Raw genomic sequence first — 24,521 nt, 5'->3', positions numbered from 1 at the left:
TCCCTTCTGCTAATATAAAATACTACATATATCTCAAAAAGAACAGGAGGACTTGTGGCACCTTAGAGACTAACCAATTTATTTGAGCATAAGCTTTCGTGAGCTACAGCTCACTTCATCGGATGCATACCGTGAAAAGTAAAGAAGATCTTTTTATACACACTTTCCACAGGATGCATCCGATGAAGTGAGCTGTAGCTCACGAGAGCTCATGCTCAAATAAATTGGTTAGTCTCTAAGGTGCCACGAGTACTCCTTTTCTTTTTGCGAATACAGACTAACACGGCTGCTACTCTGAAACCTGACATATATCTCAGTTGCTTGTTTGCTTTTTGATGTTGGCATGAGATAAACGGAGATGTTCTTTGAATGCCACTGTGCATACAACTAAAGATAGCAACGAGGCTATTAAGTGCCTCATAGTTTTGATTTAAATATACAAGGAGTTTCCATCTCCTTGTGATATGCAATTGTAACTCCCATTCGCATTAACTGAAGTTATACGTACACGTCAAGAGAGATGAGACCCTTCATTCTGTTTATGTGACTTTGCGTAGTAATAAAAAGGCAACAAACGCATTGTCTGCTACACATATAAACACTAGAACAGCACCAATATAGAACAATAAAAAGTGACACACACCTCTCAAGCTGCCCAGATAAACAGATGCTACGTTTTCTCTTGTACAATAACACAGTATATACTACTCCATCACTTATGCTGGTTGCTTGAGGTCCAACAGAAGCACGTTATCACCTCCTTCTTCTGCAGCCTCCTGGTTAAGAACCATTTTTTCAGGGGTGAGCACAACTTTCTCTGCTGGCTGGGACGTGCCTTTTGTTCCACTGCCTTTGTCTTTCTTCACTTTAGTGATCACTTCTGTGTAGGAAATCTCTTCTGTAACTGGTTCTTCTGCCCCACTTGCTGAAAGTGCATGCACACCAGCTTCCTGGATTCCTTCTTGCCCTTCAGCTACTGTTCGCTCTTTAGCTTTCTTATTGAGCTTGAATGTCTCCGTTGTTGGAGCTGCCTTTGAAATAGTTTTCTTGAGCCTTATCCCAGATTGTTTCAGCCTCTCTCCTGACTGCCTCATTCTCTCTCGCCTCTCCGGTGTCACTATTCTAGTTCGAAGCCTGTTCACCTTCTTGCCAAAATTTTGTCTGGTCTTCTGGATATTTTCCCTTGAAAATGCCTTTTTGATATTATCTATGCGTCTGATGCCTGATTTTTTAAATCGGGATGCTCTGCCTTCGTCTATATAATATTCTTCATCAGAAGAGAGGTCATCAGGTGGAAAGAATTGGTCCTCCAGGTTTTCACCTTTTGTCCTGTCTTTGATAACAGACAGCGAAGATGGGCATTCTGTTTCCTCCTGTGAATGAAAACATAAAGACATCTTTCCGCTAGTGTTTTAAGGGAGCAGAGCATTTAAGCATGTCATTTTTGGGGCTTCTTATTTGTAAGTATCAACAACTGAGCTATAATCATGTGGCACAGGGAGGTGGGATCTCTCCTGAGAACTTGCACGATCTCCTGAGGATAAAGGAGACTGGAAAAACTCTGATTTTGCAGCCTCTGTTCAATCCCATGCCTGTTAGGGAGATTGCTTTAAAGGCTGGTTCTACTCTGCAAAGGGATTAACAATGTAAAACTAGCATCATTGTGTCCCACTTTAGTGTGCCTCCATGGACTGTCTGTAGCTCAGATGTGCTTAGTTTGCAATTAGAAAGGATGTTTTTATAGCTACCAGCCCTGCTATTCTGAGGTTGGAGAGTCAAGCTGGGTTCTTCCCTTCTCATACATCACCAGTAGTGAGCATCATGCAGGGCAAGCTGGCCTTCACCTACATACAGCCTCACTGACTCCAGATGAACTCCTCAGTACTACCTGTAACCCCTCCTAACTTTCATTAGGTTTGCACAGTTGTAATTAACTGGAACTTAGTAGAGAAATCTGTTGATGAACAGAATCCAGCTCAGACCCTCCTAGGGTATGTCTTCACTGCAGCTAGTCCAGCTGATTGGTACACAGGTCTGAGCACCTAGGTCAGCCTAGCCTGACTGCAGGTGGCCACACTAAAAAGCTTATGTAGGTGCCCATGTGTGACTGGGAGCATAGCCTGTGTCCTCACTGCAAAGGGGGCAGGTTCCAGCCCAAGTTGAAGTGGAGTCTGGGCTTTAATCCATTCCCAAGTAGGGACGCTAGCCCAGGTTTAAAACCCCTCCAAACCCACATAAAAGATTTGTGTGTGTGGATGGCGATGGGTTGGGCTAAAACCCAGGTAAGAGCCAGGGTGAGCTCTGCAGTGATAACACACCCTTGGCAGTGTTGGGTTCATAGGAGTAAGATGTCACTGATGCGAGCAGGTAAGGCTCAGTACACACCAGGAGTTGATCTGCTGAATGGGAAGCCAGTTTTACATAGTCACTTTTCAGTGCCACATTTTACTCCTCCCCTATCAGTTCAGCAACAAAAGCAAAGCTCCAGGTGGCAGTAGTAGAGGCAAGCAACTCTTTGTAATACTAAACAATGCCATGCACGTATTTCTGGCATTTTCAACAGTAAAAGTGTATTAGCCCATGTTAATGTATTAGCTGAACAATCAGCAAATATCTGTGGGTCTCTATAGTAGAGCTTCAGTGGGAGGTTATTGAATGGTGCATTCATCACCTTGGTATCCACTGCCTGCCATGTCACAAGTATTGCTAATTTGTACTGAATATTAAATACATATTCTAGATAAGTGCCATTCTAACCACGTACTAAGCAGTGAAACCAAATGATAAAATACATTTACTTTAAACCTTTGGCTTTGTTTGGCTACCCTCTATCCACTAATCCCTGTCAGTGAGTTCAGCTTCAAATGCACCCAACCCTCTTTCACAGGGTGCTGGTGAGGATGGTAGCTGCATTTTGAAAAGAAGTGACACAGAGGGAGGCAATGCTTGTGGAGGAGGTGAGCATCTCAGCTAGCCTGGTGATAGGGGTGCTGTAGATACCTAGAGAAAGAGAGATTTTAACAGCCAGAAAAGTGCAAGTTTTTTCTGAAAGCTCTTTTTGGGCGGTAAATTACTGGGCGTCATTTTAATGGTAATTTATGTGCAAAAAGTTTAGGGTGAATAAAGGGATATATCTGAAAAGAGTAGACCCAACCTGTAAATCATAGTCACACAGGAGCGGAGCCAAGAACCATTAGCTCAGTGTAATGATTCCCGTGGAGATTCTGGATCTGCCCAACAAGAGTCAAGTTCTGGCCGGTACTATAGCAGAAAACGCAAAAGCAGTAGCAGCTATGAGATGGAAACTGACATCCCTTTCTTACCCCAGCAATCTCCTCCTTGTGCACACAAACTACGCTGCACAAAGATTGTTCATACTCCCACGAGGAGCAGCTCCTCACACAGCCTCAGGCAGAATACATGGCATATTAATATTGCTTTTGCATAATGTATCGTTTCCCATTTGTGGGAGTGTCACACCTGATTCCTGGAGCTTGTCAGAATTTGGTCCATAGCTTAATAATCTTTTCTAACTACCAAAGAAGTTTGAATGAGAGAGTCCACCAAGTGCCAGTTAGTTTCTCAAGTGTATCTTGTGCTGATGAATTCCTGTATGGTGCACTGCAGACTGAACTGATTTCTGGCCAGAAAAACAGCTGTAATTTTAAAAATGACTGATTAGTAGCAAAGCATGTTTAATTTTACTTTACAATGTATTAACTATCAGTAATATATAATAAAAATATATTAAGCCACTCAGCAAATAAAGGCTATTTATGGTTTGGTCATCTTATTCCGGCTTCTTTAAAACATAAAATGGCTGTTAATGCTTATCAAAATTAAGGGGAAATTATTTTGCTGTGAGAGCAGCAGAATTTTATTTAACTCCATATATCAAAACCAGAATGAGCAAGAACTAGAATTCTTTGTTAATAATCTTCATTAATGTGTGAAAATTAACTTTATTACCTAGCTGTGTTATAGCTTCTTTTCATAAAATGAGGGATAGTGTTTACATAGAGCAGCTTTTCTATAATTAAACTCTTAATTATAGACCACTCCTTTAGCTGAAACATTGACAACAATATTTCCTTACTAACTATTCTGAAACTTTAGTCCATACAGAGATGAGTATAGTAGGGTGAGATTTAAGAGTCTCTCCTAGAAGAAGAAAATGAGAGATTAGGTTCTTTAGACAACATTTGGGCTAACTGTCATCCTCAAGTGAATAGAAGTCTCCAGCAGGATTGTGTTCCCTACTGAATGCCATCTCTTCAGTTTTCAGAGTAGCAGCCGTGTTAGTCTGTATTCGCAAAAAGAAAAGGAGGACTTGTGGCACCTTAGAGACTAACAAATTTATTTGAGCAGAAACTTTCGTGAGCCACAGCTCACTTCATCGGATGCATTCAGTGGAAAATACAGTGGGGAGATTTATATACATAGAGAACATGAAACAATGGATGTTACCATACACACTGTAACCAGAGTGATCACTTAAGGTGAGCTATTACTAGCAGGAGAGCTGGGGGGCTGGAGTGGGGAGGGGTTTATAGTGATAATCAAGGTGGGCCATTGCCAGCAGTTGACAAGAACGTCTGAGGAACAGTGGGGGATGGGGGGGTTCCTTCCCCATTCTGAACTCTAGGGTACAGATGTGGGGACCTGCATGAAAACCTCCTAAGCTTACTTTTACCAGCTTAGGTTAAAACTTCCCCAAGGTACAAACTATTTTACCTTTTTCCCTTGGACTTCCACTGCCACCATCAAATGTCTAACCGGTATTATTATTAGGAAAGAGTCCGTTTGGAAACGTCTTTCCCCCCCAAAATCCTCCCAAACGTTACCCCCCTTTCCTGGGGAAGGCTTGATAAAAATACTCACCAATTTGCATAGGTGACCACAGACCCAAACCCTTGGATCTTAAGAACCATGAAAAAATATTCAGTTTCTTAAAAGAAGAATTTTAATAGAAGAAAAGTAAAAAGAATCACCTCTGTAAAATCAGGATGGTAAATACCTTACAGGGTAATTAGATTCAAAACATAGAGAATTCCTCTAGGCAAAACCTTAAGTTACAAAAAGACACAAAAACAGGAATATCCATTCCATTCAGCACAGCTTATTTTTCTCAGCTATTTAAAGAAATCAGAATCTAACGCATATCTAGCTAGATTACTAAGTTCTAAGACTCCATTCCTGTTCTGTCCCCGGCAAAAGCATCACACAGACCGAGAGAGAGGCTTTGTTTCTCCCTCCCCCCAGTTGTATTTAGATTTACTGTTCACTGGTTTAAAGGGCTGGCTGTAACATTCACACATGTATTAGAATTAAGAACTATGAACTGTAAATTATCGGATAAATGTTTTGTGTCTAGGGCACGGGACTTGCACCCAGGAGTTCTGGGCAATATTTTTCAACCGACTCCTTGTGTGACCTTTGCCAAATAATTTAATTTCTCTGTTCTCAGTTTCTGCCTCTCCCCTGGAGAAAGCAGGTATACAAAGGCCAAATTCATTCAGGTTTGTACATCATGCTGCAATCCTTAAATTGGTGATGCACAAGGTGATGGCTTGCAAGATAGCCAGATCAAATTACAAAGGGAAGGTGGGTCCTTCCCACCTAAATGTAAATTCATGTACTCACCTCATCTCACCTACCCTAGCCAGCTGGCTAGCCACTGAGATAGGAGTTATTTGAGTTATAGAATGCTGGTGCAAGTCAATGGGAACGACCACTGAAGTTAAGCCTGTGAGTAAGAGTTGGGCTGGAAAGGAGCCAGAGTGCTCAGCACCTTGCTAACTCAAGCCTTGCATGAATAGCGTTTATAGTCTCTGAGTAGTGACAGAGTCTTGTGCCTTAGTAAGAGATGCTACACAGATCGGGTTTTTTTTGTGAATTGTATTTACACTACTCGATATTTGCGCTACTTGTGAAATAGTGTACGGTCACATCATTGAACACTTCTAGGTCTGCCTGCGTACACCAGTGGCATTAAGACTGCGTGCATAAAACTCAACTTGGGTTTGTCCTGCTTTTGAGTACTTTACTCTGACCGTGTGCCTCCCCAGCTTGCTACCAGCCAGGTACAGCAGAGCTTCCGTTTTTAAGCTGTGGTCTGAACAGCACAAAGCAAACCATATGAAACTCGCTGTAGCTAGTTTGAGGATAAAGGTCTGCGCCATTACTGCTTACATTCGAATAGGTGTCCCCACAGAGAGTAAAATATTTCAAACCTGAGGTTTATAACACAAAGCCATTCCCTCTGGCAGAACCTGACAGCTCCGTTGCCACTGTGGATACCTTCGTGCTTATTTTCAATTTAAATCAAAGTTATCCAAGCTGTACTTTGTGTGCGTGCACCAGGGACTTTGTAATGCGATCTGTTAATGGTCTGCCAGTGTCCTCTTGGGTCCGTGCCTGTGTATGCAACTTAGGACGCTTCTAGCCAGTGCTGCCCTTTTCTCTTAGTGAAGGCGCACAGGAAAAGAAGCAGGGGTCCTAATGAGTCCTATCTTCTGCCATATGCTATAGAAAGGGATGCATGGAATGAGGCAAAGGCTCCTGCTGCACTGACTGTACATAGTGGGGGTTCCAAAGCACGCTCGTGCTGCCTATCAAGTAGTGGATTTTCTTTGTTTCCCCCTTTATTTTTTAAGGTGGGAAATTCCAGACTTCTATAAGTCGATTTTTAACTTTGTCTTCAATAACCTAAATAGACTGAACTCCTTAAGTATCGCACTGTAAGGCAGGTTTTCCAGACCCCCGATCATTCTTGGCTAAACCCTCTCCAATTTTTCAGCAGCTTTTGTAGTGTGGCCACCAGATTGCGATACAGTGTTGCAGTAATGGTCTCACCAGGGCTGTATGTTGAGGTTATACTGCGTCATTACTGCTCCTTGATAGTCCTCTGTTTATAGAGCTAAGGATCACCAATTGTCTTTGGTCTCAGCTTCGCAGTGGGCATTCATGTTCAGCTGGTTATCCATCATGATCACTAAATCCTTTTCAGAGTCATTGCTTTCGAAGATATAGTTCCTTCTACTGTCCTCTTCGCTTTTAAATATACGTCTTTGCATTTGTCTGAATTAAAATACATTTATGTTTGCACCCAGCTTACCGAATGCTCAAGATCATTCTGTATAATGACTTGTCCTTGTTATTTACCAGTCCACCAATCTTTGGGCAATATGAAAACTTTATCAATTATTTTATATGTTCATTGAGGAAAATACTAAAAAGCATTTGGCCAAGATTCCTGCAGGACCCCACTCACGACATCCCCTACTTGATGATCCTTTCCCATTAACAATTACATTTTCAGATTAGCTATTAGCCATTTTCTAGTCAATGCAATGTATGCTACAGGGATTTTGTATAGTGCAAGTATTTTTTTAATCAGAGTGCCAGGCAGTGCTAGTTCACATGCAGACATCTCATCAGCTGAATGTGTAGTCCCATCTGAGGATATAAAGTTTGACAAAAACCTATTTCTCATAAAAACCACATTGATTTACATGAATTATGGTACAATACCTTATGTCTTTATTGACTGAATCCCGTATCAGCCGTTCCATTATTTTACCTAGGATCAATGTCGTGCTAATAGGCTTATAATTAATTACCTGAGTCATCCCCTTTATTCTTGAAATATTGGCGTGACTTTAGTTTTCCTCCAGTCCTCTGGAACTTCGCCAGTGTTCCAAGTTTCATTAAATACCAACATCAATGGTCTCGAGAGCTGCTCAGCCAACTCTTAAATTCTTTTAAAGGAAGGGGGGCTTGTTTGTTTTTATATGGAATAAAGTGCTATAGACCCTTTTCAAAATGTACAAATACGTCTTAATTCATCTGCAGCCTTTCCCCACTGCCTCCCTGGTGCCCCTGTGAGGCAGGTCTCAATATTTTCTTTTTACACCTGGGGAAACCTGGAGGATAAGTTTACACAACAAAGTGTCAGCTTCAGGACTGGAACTAAAGTGTATTTGCTCAGCCCCAGTACATAATCCACTGAGGCCATAATACCCCCCGTTGAGTAAGCCGGTTATTCCACTGATAAAGCAGAGCTGTAGCGTAATGAAAAAACACTATTTATCTCAAAGCACTTTTGAGAGTTGAGTACACAAGAGTAACCTCATCACAGGGCAGAGAGGTTGAGCGACTTTCCAATAGGAAAGGGTCAGACCCAGGACAACAACAAATATCCCCCAACACAAGGCTGGACAGTGCTCCTCAGTTGAGCCTGTCCACGTGCCATTGAGATTCAAAATCTGCAACTCATAGATTCATAGATTCATAGATATTTAGGTCAGAAGGGACCATTATGATCATCTAGTCCGACCTCCTGCACAACGCAGGCCACAGAATTTCACCCACCACTCCTACAAAAAAAAAAAAACCTCACACCTATATCTGTGCTATTGAAGTCCTCAAATCATAGTTTAAAGACTTCAAGGAGCAGAGAATCCTCCAGCAAGTGACCCGTGCCCCATGCTACAGAGGAAGGTGAAAAACCTCCAGGGCCTCTTCCAATCTGCCCTGGAGGAAAATTCCTTCCCGACCCCAAATATGGCGATCAGCTAAACCCTGAGCATATGGGCAAGATTCATCAGCCAGATACTACAGAAAATTCTTTCCTGGGTAACTCAGATCTTACCCCATCTAATAACCCATCACAGGCCATTGGGCCTATTTACCATGAATATTTAATTACCAAAACCATGTTATCCCATCATACCATCTCCTCCATAAACTTATCGAGTTTAATCTTAAAGCCAGATAGATCTTTTGCCCCTACTGCTTCCCTTGGAAGGCTATTCCAAAACTTCAGTCCTCTGATGGCTAGAAACCTTCGTCTAATTTCTAATCTAAATTTCCTAGTGGCCAGTTTATATCCATTTGTTCTTGTGTCCATATTGGTACTGAGTTTAAATAATTCCTCTCCCTCTCCGGTATTTATACCTCTGATATATTTATAGAGAGCAATCATATCTCCCCTAAACCTTCTTTTAGTTAGGCTAAACAAGCCAAGCTCCCTAAGTGTCCTTTCATAAGACAAGTTTTCCATTCCGCGGATCATCCTAGTAGTCCTTCTCTGTACCTGTTCCAGTTTGAATTCATCCTTCTTAAACATGGGAGACCAGAACTGCACACAGTATTCCAGGTGAGGTCTCACCAGTGCCTTGTATAACGGTACTAAAACCTCCTTATCCCTACTGGAAATACCTCTCCTGATGCATCCCAGGACCACATTAGCTTTTTTCACAGCCATATCACATTGGCGGCTCATAGTCATCCTATGAACAACCAATACTCCAAGGTCCTTTTCCTCCTCCGTTACTTTTAATTGATGCGTCCCTAGCTTATAACTAAAATTCTTGTTATTAATCCCTAAATGCATGACCTTACACTTCTCACTATTAAATTTCATCCTATTACTATTACTCCAGTTTACAAGGTCATCCAGATCCTCCTGTAGGGTATCCCTGTCCTTCTCTAAATTAACAATACCTCCCAGCTTTATATCATCCGCAAACTTTATCAGCACACTCCCACTTTTTGTGCCCAGGTCAGTAATAAAAAAATTAAATAAGATTGGTCCCAAAACTGATCCTTGAGGAACTCCACTGGTAACCTCCCTCCAGTCTGACAGTTCACCTTTCAGTAACACCCATTGTAGTCTCCCCTTTAACCAATTCCCTATCCACCTTTCGATTTTCCTATTGATGCCCATCTTATCCAATTTAACTAATAATTCCCCATGTGGCACGGTATCAAATGCCTTACTAAAATCTAGGTAAATTAGATCCACTGCATTTCCTTTGTCTAAAAAATCTGTTACTTTCTCAAAAAAGGAGATCAGGTTGGTTTGGCATGATCTGCCTTTTGTAAAACCATGTTGTATTTTGTCCCATTTACCATTGACTTCAATGTCCTTAACTACCTTCTCCTTCAAAATTTTTTCCAAGACCTTGCATACTACAGATGTCAAACTAACAGGCCTATAATTACTCGGATCACTTTTTTTCCCTTTCTTAAAAATAGGAACTATGTTAGCAATTCTCCAATCATACAGTACAACCCCTGAGTTTACAGATTCATTAAAAATTCTTGCTAATGGGCTTGCAATTTCTTGTGCCAATTATTTTAATATTCTTGGATGAAGATTATCTGGGCCCCCCGATTTAGTCCCATTAAGCTGTTTGAGTTTCGCTTCTACCTCAAATATGGTAATGCCTACCTCCATATCCTCATTCCCATTTGTCACGCTACCATTATCCCTAAGATCCTCTTTAGTCTTATTAAAGACTGAGGCAAAGTATTTGTTTAGATATTGGGCCATGCCTAGATTATCCTTGACCTCCACTCCATCCTCAGTTTTTAGCGGTCCCACTTCTTTCTTTGTTTTCTTCCTATTTATATGACTATAGAACCTTTTACTATTGGTTTTGATTCCCTTTGCAAGGTCCAACTCTACTTGACTTTTAGCCTGTCTCACTTTATCCCTACATGTTCTGACCTCAATAAGGTAGCTTTCCTTACTAATCCCTCCCTTCTTCCACTCCCTATATGCTTTCTGCTTTTTCTTAATTACCTCTCTAAGATGCTTGCTCATCCAGCTTGGTCTACAACTCCTGCCTATGAATTTTTTCCCCTTTCTTGGGATGCAGGCTTCCGATAGCTTCTGCAGCTTTGATTTAAAATAATCCCAGGCCTCCTCTACCTTTAGATCCATAAATTCTTCAGTCCAATCCACGTCCCTAACTAATTTCCTTAATTTTTGAAAGTCAGCCCTTTTAAAATCAAAAACCCTAGCTGCAGATTTATTTTTATTAATCCTTCTGTTCAGTTTGAACTGAATTAGCTCATGATCACTTGAGCCAAGATTATCCCCTACAACCATTTCTTCTATGAGGTCCTCATTACTCACCAAGACCAAATCTAAAATGGCATCCCCTCTAGTCGGTTCAGCAACTACTTGCTGAAGGAATCCATCAGCTATCGCATCTAGGAAAATCTGAGCCCTATTATTATTACTAGCACTTGTCCTCCAGTCTGTATCTGGGAAGTTAAAGTCTCCCATGATCACACAGTTTCCATTAGTATTTACTTTATTAAAAACATTAAAAAGGGCTCTATCCATATCCAAATTAGATCCTGGTGGTCTATAGCACACCCCAATCACTATCCCAGGGGAGGCTCTAATAGTTTTCTTCCCCAATTTAATTTTTGCCCAGATGGACTCAGTCATATCCATTTCATCGCTTCTTATTTCTTTACATTCTATCTCGTCATTGATATACAGTGCTACTCCACCACCTTTACCTTTATTTCAGTCTTTCCTAAACAGCACATACCCTTCAATACCTGTAGCCCAGTCATGACTACTATTCCACCAGGTTTCTGTTATACCTATAATATCTGGTTTCACTTCCTGCACCAGTAACTCTAGTTCCTCCATTTTGTTACCTAGACTCCTCGCATTAGTATACAAACATCTTAATTTTTGCTGTTTGGCCTCACTCACATTCTGTACCCTATTAGGCACGGTTATTTTACTACCAGTATAACCTATTAGACTTGTATCTACACTGCCCTTCCTCCTACCTACGGCTGTATCCACTCTTACTTCATTTTCTTTCCACTCAATGCTAAATTCTGGCGTGGAGATTACCTGGACATCTCCCAACCATCTCCCCCAAATTCCTAGTTTAAAGCTCTCTTAATCAGTTGTGCCAGCCTCCATCCTAGAAGTCTATTTCCTTCCCTACTCAGATGAAGTCCATCCAGAGAGAACTGTCCTCTATCCATGAACGCCTCCCAGCGGCCATACATCCCAAAGCCCTCCTTATAGCACCACTGCCTAAGCCATCTGTTGATAGTCATAATCTTGTCACACCTTTGTTGCCCTTCTCTAGGAACAGGCAGAATCCCACTAAAGATCACCTGAGCCTCAATTTCCTTAAGCGTCCTCCCCAGCCTAGCATAGTCTCCCTTAATACTTTCCAGCGAGAATCTAGCCGTATCATTTGTTCCCACATGAAGGATAATTAGGGGATTCTTTCCCGCTCCCTTTAGAATCCTTTTCAACCTCAGGTCTACATCCCGTATCTTAGCACCTGGAAGACAGCACACCCTCCTATTTTCCGGATCAGCTCTAGTTACAGGCCTATTTATTCTTCTCAGTAAAGAGTCCCCAATCACATAGACCTGCCTTTTCCTAGTGACGGTGCTATTCTCCAGTCTATCCTCTGTTCCCTCTGGCTGCAAGTTCTTTCCAGTCCCATTCTCCCTTGTAATCCTTTTTAACCCATCCTGTATCCTCCTGGGGCTCATATTTGGTGTAATCTCCATTAACTCTTCCCCTTTTCCTATAGGACTAGCCACTCTTCTCTTCTTCCTTGCCCCTCCACCTTCAGTGACTACCTGCTGAGCCCCTTCTTCATTTTCCAACTCTGCAAACCTATTCTTAAGCTCTATTTCTCCTTCACTAGCCCGTCTTTTCCTCTGCCTAGTTCTTTTAGTCACATGCTTCCACTGACCACTTTCCTCACCCAGTCTCCCCTCAGAATTCCCTAGTCCTGCTTCCGTCTGCAAGTCTGAGCTTTTCCCTTCAGATACCTCATGTCTTTGCTCCATAATCTGCTCAAACTCCTTCCTAAACTCTACCAGACTTTCCACCTGCATCTCCAAACCTCGGATCTTTTCCTACATCAGCTCTATCAGGCGGCACTTCATGCAGACAAAACTCTTACCAGGTGCCCCCTCCAGGATCATGTACATACCACAGCTTCCACATCCAGTCATCTTCATTGTGTCTTCTGCTACATGGGTCACTCCCACTGCCACCTCTGTATCTGTCATTGCCTTCCCACCTAAATCCTGTTAATCTGGGAAACACAAACCACACCAAAACACCACCACCCACAGCAAAACAAAACCCCACACAAGCACCACAAGACAAACTCCTCTTTCAAACTCCCACTCAAACTCCCCTGTTTACAGCTCTGTTTGCTGGCTCCTGTGCCGCTGCAACTATTTTGGCTGCAATGTTTTTTGTTGTTGTTGTTGTTTCGAAAAAGAAGCTTTTTCCTTATTTTTTTAAATAAGGAGACAATCTGATTTTTTCCCCCACTGCCCTTGTTTTCACAAGCAACTGAACCATTTTGTTCGATCTTGCCAGACAAAAATACACATGTGAGCAGAGACCAGACATGGAAAATGTCCACCCAAATGGTGATTGTTGCACAAACTTGCAAGCATCCAATAAAAGGGGGTGATAATGTTACCATTGGCTTATAAACACATTAAGATATTGTTTCACATGGACATAAGGTGTTCAAGTCTATATAAAAAAGCCCCAGGGAAATGAGTCTCTTGTCTAGATCATCTTTCCATTTCAATCCATCCCGTCCACCCTCTAGTAGCTCTTTGGAATAATATGTCACATTTTACATACGAGGAAACTAAGGGTCTGGCTACAGTGCAGTGTAAGCCCAGGGTTAGTAGAACCTGAGTTAGCAGACCCTGGGTTGTTAACCTAGGACTGGCATGTCTACATTCATCTGTAACTTTAGGTTAGGAATTGTTAAACCCTGGAACTCCAGTGCCTACACTGCATTGTGCAAGCCTGAGTCCAAACACCCATTTCCCAGACTTCCTAGCACTCTAACAAAATGTGGTTGCTCTAGCCTTTTGTTGACAGTGCAGTGTGGGAAAACTTGTCTGTCCGTCAAACTTGAGGACAAGGAAAGCTGGCCTGTGGGATACGTTTGCTGAACACCCACAGCACAAGTCCAGAGGGGCTGTGTCTACACTACAGAGCAACAGAGCTTGAATCCTGGGTCCCTGCTCGACCCAGTACATCCATGGGGTCCTGTGACCCTGGGTGCAAGCCCTGGATTAGTGCAATTTGTGTGTCGATGGAAGGAGGGTTAGGCTTGAGCCTAAATTCAAACCTTGAGCTTATTAGACATACCATAATACAAAAAGAATAAAAACCTGCCCCCCATTAACGACAACATTTCCATTGACTTCAATGGGACCAGCAGTTCACCCAACAAGTTGTCAGTATAACTAGGAAACAGATAAAGCCATTTTTGACATAGGCCTTGTCTTTCCTTGTAGCGATGTGTCAGGTACCTGTATCTTCAGGTGGCAGTGAAAGACTTTGGCAAGGGGTGGGGGAGGCAGCAGGAAAAGGCTCTGGCAGCTTCCTGTGGCTGGAGCCTTTCACTGTGGTGGGAAAAGGCTCCGGCAGTGGGAAGGCAGTAGACTAGCAGGGTAGACATGGGAGACACTGTTTGGGCAGGTAGAGAGCTGTGTAGGGTCCACACCCTGTAATACTGGCATGTCTCTACCCTGCTCACCTAAATAGTGCCTCACTGTTTACATTGCTAGCTGGGCATGCTGTGTCTGTACGCTACACACCCCTGTAAATGTAGAGAGACCTGTTGAGTGCCATTCCCTCTCCCACTTTTCCATACTTATTCCTTCCTAAATAGGTTATAACATTTATTTTAACATTCCAGGAGTGCGAATCATCCTATCACATTTTAGTAATACAAACAACATTGAATTTACGCCCATCCATGAGCAATTCCAATTCCTCTTGTTTATTACTCAGGCTCCTAGTAATTGGTGTCTGGGCAATTCAAGAATTTCTTCGTTTCCTGCCTTTTGTTCCTTAATTAATTTTTTTTCCAATATCTTGATTTTGTGCTCACTGAATTCTCATAGTTTGCCTCTTTTTATCCTCCCCTTTTGCTATTAGTTTAACACCCTCCTGACTAAACGAGCCAGCCTGTCCCCAAGGAGATTGAGGTGGAGGCCATCCAAATTAAACAACCCCACTCTCCCCATAAAAGCTGGACCAACATTCCCCAAAACTCTCTACCCGACACTACTTACCTAGCCAGAGGTTCAATTCCATAATCTTCTCCAGGAGGTGAAAAGTGCCTGGTTTATAGAGCTGGTCAGATTTTTTTGAATGCAAAATGTTTTTTTTCCACAGAAAAATGACATTTTTTAAAAAACAAAATGTTTTGTTCAAAACTATTGACTTTTTCAACAATTTTCATTTTTGTACCTTTTTTGCCACTTTTAAATATAAATTTTTATAAAAAATATGTTGTCAAAACAGTTACTGAAAATTTTTGTTGACTGAAGAATGGATTTTTAGTAAATGAAAAACACACAATGATTTCAGTGATGATTTGATAAAAGAATGTAATTTAAATAACACAAAAATAATGAAAAATTGGTCATTTTTTACTGGGAGAAATGGAAATGACTTCAATGAATTAAAAAATTCTAAATAGGTGCACTAGGTTTGTCTCTCAGCACCCAGACTGAGTTTGCCGGGCTGGCAGTTAAAAAAGACCATCTGTTTCTTTGTAAACATCTGATCCAGAAATAATTGAGCCAATACCACGAAACTCCAGAAAACCATTTATTTACAGTCACTTTTCAGACTGCACGTTAAAACTAAAATGATCAATACTCATAACGCTCCCACTCATTTCCCAGCCCCAAGTAAAAAGTTAGAAAAATGATAAAAAAGTACAGAAAATAAAAATAAAAACAAAGAAAAAACAAAATAACAAATAGCATGACATCCCTTCAGCTCCAGAATCTATTCTGAAAAATATAATAACCATTACAAGCCAAAATACTCTCAACCTCCTCAAAGTCAGAACATCCTTATACCAAAACTACAGGCAAAACAGACAAAAATACAGAATTATGTCATTTTATTGTGTTGCTCAGTGCAAAGTAACGTGCCAGTGACCTGTCACCCTGAGCCTACATGATGTGGGGAATACTCATGTGAAAAATGTTTAACAATTGCAAATGGGATAAATAAACCCCTCACACTCCTGAAGCTGTAGCACAAATCAGGCAATAGGCAGTCCAGTGCCAGGGTTGTTGACTGAGTGGTGGCTGACAACTGATTTGTAAAAGAAACAACCTAGAAATGTTTGATACGTGATGAAGAATAACAAAAATACCCTCACTGGGAAGGCCTGCAAACGATCTGCAGCTTGTAGGCAAGAAACGAAATCAAAACAATATCACAGCCTAGGAATTTACATTTTAAATTGACTGTACATTATTCAAAGCAATGCCCAAAGTAAATCTCTAAAACACCACATCACCCTCATGCCTATTAATACACCCATTAACCATGTAGCCAGCTGGTTAACAGAAATTACCATAACAACCTGTCCATTGACCAAAAAGTGTCCTTAGCATCAAACAATTTATGTTACTGCTAAAGCCCCCTTGCAATTAACCCTTCTGTCAATCCTTAGCCTCTGGTGACTACCCAATTACAAAGCATCCCATCATTTTGTAAAAGTGTCACTCTTTCACTGCAAGCATGGGACTAAATCACACGTGATCTTGCTGTAGTTTTGCAGATTTGGAATTAAAATCTCTGCCCTCAGGCCAAGTCTGTTCAAATAGAAGCGAAATAGGATTATTTCTTAAGGGCACCTATGTGAGTTCACCCCATAAAGTACGTGCTGAATAAACTCTTCTGCTCATAAGACCAAAAAAATATGCCATTCTGGGGGCAAATGCTACAGCTGGCATGTGGAATTGTTCTTACATAATGAAAAGGTGCTTAGCTTGGCCAGCACAGTAAATCCCTCATTCTACTTTCATAAAGCTTCAGCTACAATCCCTGTTCCTTAAATTCTGACAGGGGTTCACCAATTTAACCCAAACCACATGCATGCCCTCAGTGTTGTTGTAGGTAATATCTTTTATTGGCCCAACTGCTGCTGGTGAGAGAGACAAGCTTTCCCTCTTACACAGAGCTCTTTTTCAGGTCTGGGACAGCTACTCAGAATGTCACAGCTAAATACCAGGTCGAACGTTTAGCATAGGTAGTTAGCACATGTTGCAAGGGGCCATTCAAGGTGAAGAGACCCATTAACATCCCTGTTGTAAAAAGTGGTTACGCACAGGTGGATGTGTCATTACACAAAGTAAAACTATTTCCCCATGTTTATTTCCCCCCCTACTGTTCCTCACACGTTCTTGTCAGCTGCTGGAAATGGCCCACCTTGATTATCTCTACAAAAGGTTCTCCTCTCCCCGGCTCTCCTGCTGGTAATAGCTCACCTTAAGTGATCACTCTCTTGTTACAGTGTGTATGGTAACACCCACTGTTTCATGTTCGCTGTGTATATAAATCTCCCCACTGTATTTTCCACAGCAGGCATCCGATGAAGTGAGCTGTAGCTCACGAAAGCTTCTGCTCAAATAAATTGGTTAGTCTCTAAGGTGCTACAAGTACTCCTTTTCTTTTTGCTACAAGTACTCTTTTTCACAGCTGCTACTCTGTAACTACTTCTGCTAAACTAGCTGTTTGACCTTTTATTTAGCTGAGACACTGAGCATCTTCCCAGACCCGAAGAAGAGCTCTGTGTACCTCAAAAGCTTCTCTCTCTTACACCAACCAAAGTTGGTACAATGGAAGATATTACCTCACCCACCTCATCTCATCTAGAAATCCATTCTCTCATTAACTGACTAGAGTGATCCAATGAGAACTCAGTGATCAAGAAGTTAGACAACTGTACAATGTCATTCTGAGCATCTCCCATCTCATCAACTCCTTGGGACAGCTTCTGAATGATGTAAAGGCCAGCTGCAGCCCCAAAAGGAAGCTGTGTATTCATCTGAGGCACATTTAAAGTTTGCTAAACAAGTAAGCCTGTGAATCAGTACCTCTGAAGGAGTCCCTGAAAGTCCAGTAGGTACCCCTTAGGAGGTTCCATGTTAAGTGGGTGTCAGCAAAGGGAACCCTGTGAATTTGTCATTAGTAGCTCAAAATATGCTATTTCCTAGACAGCCTCTTTTAAATGTAGATACAAAGAACATCTGCATGTGTGAGAAGGGGCAGAGACAGGGTCCAGACAGGAGGTGCTATGATAAAACAGGACCTTTGCTAATAACTTGCTTTCAGTCCTGGCCCACAATAACAAAAGGTACGGTTCTTGCAGACTAGATACAGTTGGAAGAGATGCAGATCTATTAAGTACACCAGGGTGCTGTTGCTAACCACTAAAAGTCTGTAACATGCTATTGATGAGCTCAGATTTTCCCCAGTTCTGAAAATGTGCTGGTTTGAGCAACTTCAGTCCTGTAACACCCATGGAAGAAAATGACATCAGGAGTCTTCACTGGCTTATAGAGTTAAATCAGAAGCTACTCATCCTGAAAGGCAAGCTCAGTTACAGGGAAGTAGAACTCCATTCCCCAGTGTGGAGTGAGCACAAAAGGATAAGCACCAAGGAGACTTTTATAATGATCAGCCACAATTGCTATGGATAAATCACTATCTAGGCTGTCTCATGATTTGGGGAAGTGGCATAGGAAATGGAGGGTGATCATCTAACTACAATATTCTGGTGCCTTCCAGGCCAAACCCAAGCAAAAAACTTTGAAAACAGGTCCCATACAAATGCAAATTTAGATCAGCTGTTTTCACCACTTCATTTTCCCGGATAGGGAAAGTCTATGTTGGCTCTAGGAGGATTATTAACTCACCCTAGTTCACACCATCACAGAAGAACAGCAAATCTGGGTAAGTCTGATTACACTGGTTCAGAAAATACATGGAGTCAGGTTTATAATCCCATCTGAACAGAGCCCATGAAGTTCATAGCCATGAGCTGCCTTTTAGGGATATAAATGATCAGACTAATCTCATCCTTTCCCACCCCCCCTTCAATTTCAAGCTTCTTTCCTTGTAAACATATCCCCAAAAGGGTAAATTTATCACTCCAGCACTGACAGGGTGTAACTGCTTTTTCCTAAGGAGCACAGGTTATTCATGGTCTCCCTCTCTGCCTCCAGTGTTTTAGGAGGGCCACGGGCCAGTTCAGAGTTGTGGGGGGCAGTATCCGGAGATGCCACTGATGACTCTAGGGCTCACTCACAGCTGACTGAGCTAGCTGTGCTACTGAAGAGCCAACTTGGCTGTTGGCCACAACAGGTGTGGGCCGCTCAGAAGTGTGAACAACCACCTGATTTAGTGGACTAAGGATGGCCCTGAAGGCGATTCCTTTGCTACAGCTCTGCTCTGACACAGTCTCTCTGTGGTTTTAGCTAAGGCAATTAATTTTTCTTTCTTAGTTTCCCCATCTGTAAAATGGGATTATATTGTCACCTATGCCACACAAGTAATATGAAGAGTAAATAGTTAAAGTTTGCAAAGCACAATGCAAGTGCTAAAATTCACTAGAATGCACACCATACCCTGCAGTGACTGGGGACCAAGCTGGAACCACATTCATCGGCTTAGATAGACAATTGTCTCTTTAAAAAAACCTTAATTTTTCAAGGAATGTACTTGGAGCACCTCAAAAGCAGCAGCATCATGTCATCTGGGTGCCAGACCTGTGTCCAGCCAACCATACACAACCGACCGAGCTGCAACAGGAATTTTATGGTGACCTTATGATTCTATGTCACATTTACATTTTTATTTCTATACATGTAAACGAGTCAGGTAGGTTCGGAGTGTATCCCAATGAATCAACTCACCAACCCTCTTCACAATTCCAGGCCCGTGCCCTGTATGTAGTGACGTGATCATGGTGGAGAGGAATCAATTATTGTGCGGTACAAGGATGCAAAGTTGTTTGGCAGGCCAACCCAAAAAACATGAAAGCCAACTCATTTTAGGAATGCCCACTTTGTTTGCCAAAGCATTTTCAAATGTGAAAGGCAGTAGCCAGGAGTGAGATCCAGAATTCCTTTCATAGGACATCTTTTCTGCTAGACTTTGTAACTAGTTCCTGAAATAAAAGCCATTACCTCGGGCACCTTGTCTAACTGGTTCCTAGGCTCTTTTAAGCTTACAACTTCTAAATTACAATAAAATTTCACCTGAGGTAACTCCCAGCTCGACCAGAGAGTTCCAAGAGATAACTAAAAAAAAAAGGAACAGATTCCTTCAAAATGAAAAAAACAAAGTATGCACACGCACGCACACACTTTAATTCCATCTTTTAATTATTTACCTGGAATGACTAAAATAGCCAAAGACCACTTTACTGCAGACAAACATCACTTTCTCTGGGCTGTTCCTCAAAACTGTCTGAGACTACTGCTTACCTTTCCTTCTCCATTTTCTGTTGTGTGTCCCTCCAACCTATACTACTGCAGTACCAACAGGACACACAGTACCCCAATTTGAACTAAAACTGTGACTTCAACCATGACAACAGTCTGGGTGGCAGGGGTACCTGACTGCCTCTCTCTCCATTACATGGCCTGCTTAAAAATTAATCATCTCTAGAACAGTGAAAAATATTCACATTGAGCCTCAAACCCATTTGAATTGAGTTTGGAAGGTTTCCATTCTGATTGGAAGTTTGAGGTGAAGCCAGCAAGAGAACCGGCTTTACTTCCAACTGACCTGAGCCAAATTACACTATGCAGTTTGCTAACCCGATTGCCAACTGAACCCCCAGCTATTTTCTCAGCCCTAATTCTAACAATGTCTAGTAAACCACCCCTTGTTCTCATTTCCCTAACTCCCATGGTCAAAGATTCTCATTAGGTCTCCATTTAGTATAAGGGCTCTTACAACTCTTTTTTGTGAGGGATTAAGGGCTCTTGGACAATCATTTCCAGGCCAGCATCCTCTAATCTGCTTCTGCCTCTATTAATTGTATCAATCTATTAATAGTATCAAAACTATTAACTAAGAAAAATTAACTGGGGCAATTTTCTCTGTGTTCATTTTATAAACGAACCCTGCTGTGCTGATTGACAGAGGCCATTACAGAAATACAAACTCATTGATACAAACAAGTAAGTCACGTTCCCCTCATTACACACAGTCCTTCACAATATCCCTAATGCCTCTCAGGCAAAATTCCACTGTAGACCAAGTCTTCCCTTCCAACATCCAACTCAGTCATGAACTTAGTTACGGTGCAACGTAGCATACAGTGCAGTAGCATGGAAGTCCCAAATTGCTTCAGTGCATGTCAATGGACTGTCACTCCTCTTATAGTGAAGTTTTACTCCATTAATGCCTTGGCAGTGGTTTGTGGGGGGCGAGGGGGTGGTTGCACTATATCAGTGTGGTTGCACTGGACCAAGCCCCTGGTGTAGTAGCACTGCATTGCTGTACAAAGTGACGTGCACCAGTGCAGCGTGTAAAGTTTCAATACACTCCTAGCAGGTTCCTCTGTTCTAACGCTCCTGGAATGGGGACAGTTATCACCCACCAGCCAGGTGATAAATGTTGCATCCCAAAAGGATTAGCAGATCGGGAATAAGAGAAGTTTCCACTAGCTAAAGAGTGTGTGTGTGTGTGTGCGGGGGGAGGGGGAGAGACTACACTAGAAAAGACCGATTTAACTACATTGGTCAGGGGTATGAAAAATCCACACCCCACGTGGTGCAATTAAACCAATTTAAGTTCCTGTGTAGACAGAATTCTTCCCTCGACCTAACTACCGCCTCTCAAGGAGGTAGATTACCTACGCCAATGGAAGAATCCCTCCTGTTGGCATAAGTAGTGTCTACACTGAAGTGCTTCAGCTGTGTCACTGTAGCTTTTTTATCCGTGCTAAGAGGAATCCACTCTTGCTGTAGCTGATCTAAACAGGGATGGGAATATGAAGAGTGAAGAGGATAATTCAAGATGCTGATTCTGTTCAAGAAAATCGGATGCACAGAGGCTCTCGGCAAAGTCTCCTTTGTATGAAAAGCATAAGAAGAGACAGTAAAAAGAGCATCAGTTGTCTTTTATGGTTCTGCGTGAATCTCTGGTAGGACATTGCCACAGTCTTTTTCATGAACTATTTGGAAAATAAATGACAACAAACATGTCTGTGGGAAAAAATAAACATCGTGTTTTGTATTGAATTAGACATTTCTCCCCCCATCATCAGTTTCCACCGGCACTGTTTTCATTGCTAACCAGAGGTTTGACTAGTACCTCCTCTTACTAGAAATCAAATAATTTAAAAGCTAAATCAGGGCCTACAAACACTTATGCACATGAATAACTTTTCTCAGATGAATATTCCCAATCACGGACATGGGTCTACTCGAACAAAAAACGCTATTTGTATGGGTTCACTGCTATTTTAAAGACTACGTAATGATAAATGATATACACAAACAAAACTTTTAGGGTCCTACTAAGGGGCTGAGCACCTTCAGTTCCCACTGAATTCTAGAGGAGCCGAGTATGTGATGCTAGCAGACCAGGTGCCAGCTCAGGCCAAGATCCCCATGCCTCCACTGAACACTGACAAATACCTACCTGGAATCAGTCTGGCTCACCTGGGTGTTAGTACTGTTAACACAGGTATTAGAATGATAAGCATGTGTTTAGACTTTATGGAATGCTTGTGAGCTGCTGCAGGCATTAATCTCACTTATAATGTCTGTATCCTATCCCACATTACAAGGTAATATCTGCGTGTTTGCACTGTAAGCCTCTGTAACTGTAAATCACCAGGCAGGAGACAGCCAGTGTGAAATGCTGGTCTCCAACAGGAGTTATGTCCTGCCTGACAAGGAAGGCCCATCAACACCAGACGGACTAGAGTGGAACCTTTAAGAGGACAAAAGAGTCTGTTGTTTACTCTCCCCTCTATGGAGATGAGTCTGGCAAGTGAATCCTTCCCATCAGCTGAGTTTGCATCTCAAAGCACAGGGAGGGAAGGGAATAAAAAACCCCTAACAAAGAGGAACTGTATCTTTTATGCTGCTTGGACTCTGGGGTGCAAGGCTCACTAGGCATAAGCAAAAAATTCCCTGTGCTTCATATGCATTGGACCTAAGGAGCTTGTTTATTATAGAAGCTTTAATTAGTTTTTTTAAATTTAAGATTGGAACTCTTATTTCCTTTTCCTATATAATAAATTTTTAGATAGTTTATTATACAATTGGCTGCAAGCATTGTCTTTACCTGGGGTAAATGACTGGTCCTTTGGGACTGGGATTAACCTGAACATTGCTGTGATCCTTGGTGTCAGGGACCATACGTCCGCTCATCTGGGTGACAAGACAGACTGGAGTACCCAAAGGGATGGTCTGAGACTCCATGTTATGGCTGTTAGAGAGCCTGAGGAGTTTACGCTGGATAATTGGTTGGTGAAATCTAAGTACAAAATTTGGGGTTTGTGCCCCACTTCCTAGCAGTCTGCCCAGAGGTTGGTACTCATGTTCCTGTGTCACTCCAGGACAGCTTGATGGAGCATGCTTAGAACTTCACAGGATCTAGTCCTTAACACCTAGTATTGCAGCATTTTCCAGTAAGTGGCCTAGCCTTATAACTCCCCTAGCATGATTAACTTTTTTGTATTTGTATGATCCACACGGACAAGCCACTTGCATTCAGACAATAAGAACAATTGCTATTTATTCATTTACAAGAACAAGTAGCATTATACAATAATCGTAATGTCAGAAAAATATAAGATTTGTTTTTGATCTTGCAAAACCTTGCTCATGTTAGTAGTCCTCAGTCATGTATTTCCAAAGCAGTCAGTCAGCGAGACTACACGCAAAAGGACGGCTTGTGTGATAAGGGGGTGCAGGTCTGAACTTAGTTTTGAATATTCGTTCCTATGAATTGAGACCATGAAAAAACTTTTCACAGCTACAAAAAACCTTGATAACTTTGCAAATAAAATACACTACATTTAGCATTAAAGGAATGACTAAATTCTGGAGCCTCCATAAATAGTTTTGCTGTTTGGACTTCTACCTAATATGGTGAAAAAATAACAGATGATTGTCAGGCATGACTAGCATGACAAGATTTACAGTGCCTGCCTCATATGACCTTCCACATAGGCAACAAATAGTCCTTGCTGATCTGCAGTTAATCTTACACTCCTGGCTGAGAAGCCAACCAATACTAATAATAGACTCTGTGAATTGCCATCGGTGGGTTCGTGTTGAAAGACACCGAGAGGCAGAAATCAATTTTAAAGAACATGTAACACAACTCCTACACTGGGAAGACTGTGTTACCTGTCTTTTGATTTGTTAAACAACTAGTACCCAGTAACTATTAAGGTTGTGGCAAAACTTCAAAGGTAAAATAAATTAAAGTGCATACGTACCTGGTATATTACAACCCGAAATTTGTTTTTTCTCAGCATCTCCTCTTGTTTTGCTTCAACCTTTCGCACATTAGCACTCTGCTTTTCCACACGTGCCCTCACTTCTTTAACGTGGGAACTAACTTTGCAGGTTTTCTCAAGCAACTTGTTAACAGTGTAGCCTGTATTGCCATGAGTCTGGGCAAGCTTTAAAATATCAATCTGTATGGTCTTGATAGCATTCTCCATTTCTCTGTGTCGCTCTTCTATTCTTTTCTGGCTCTCCTGTACACTGTGTACAATGTTAGCCACTTTATCTAGGACTGTCACAATTGTATATGCAGCATCTTGCTCTTCATCTTCTGTGACATTTGAGAGACGATTTTGGTGGATTTTATCAGCCTCCGAGGTAACTTCATGGTGATCCAT

At 41.8% G+C, this 24,521-nt stretch overlaps 1 protein-coding gene across 1 annotated transcript; it reads right to left on the bottom strand.

Moving 5' to 3' along the window:
* Positions 1–716: 716 nt before the first annotated feature.
* CAVIN4 (caveolae associated protein 4) lies at positions 717–24,521 on the bottom strand. Its single transcript, XM_077809188.1, has 2 exons — positions 24,114–24,521; positions 717–1,373 (listed from the first exon to the last, which is right to left on the bottom strand). The coding sequence occupies exons 1-2, from the start codon at positions 24,519–24,521 to the stop codon at positions 717–719; spliced, it is 1,065 nt and encodes a 354-aa protein (XP_077665314.1).

Source organism: Eretmochelys imbricata, chromosome 2 (genome assembly GCF_965152235.1).
Source record: "Eretmochelys imbricata isolate rEreImb1 chromosome 2, rEreImb1.hap1, whole genome shotgun sequence".
NCBI lineage: Eukaryota > Metazoa > Chordata > Testudines > Cheloniidae > Eretmochelys > Eretmochelys imbricata.
This window is presented reverse-complemented; position numbering and strand designations above follow the sequence as displayed.

Bases quoted from the DNA above. Each gene is read 5' to 3' on its own strand.
- CAVIN4 (XM_077809188.1), bottom strand. From the start codon at position 24,521: ATGGATCACCATGAAGTTACCTCGGAGGCTGATAAAATCCACCAAAAT. The intron at 1,374-24,113 runs GTACGTATGCAC...TTTCATTCACAG, and splicing joins TTCGGGTTGTAATATACCAG to GAGGAAACAGAATGCCCATC.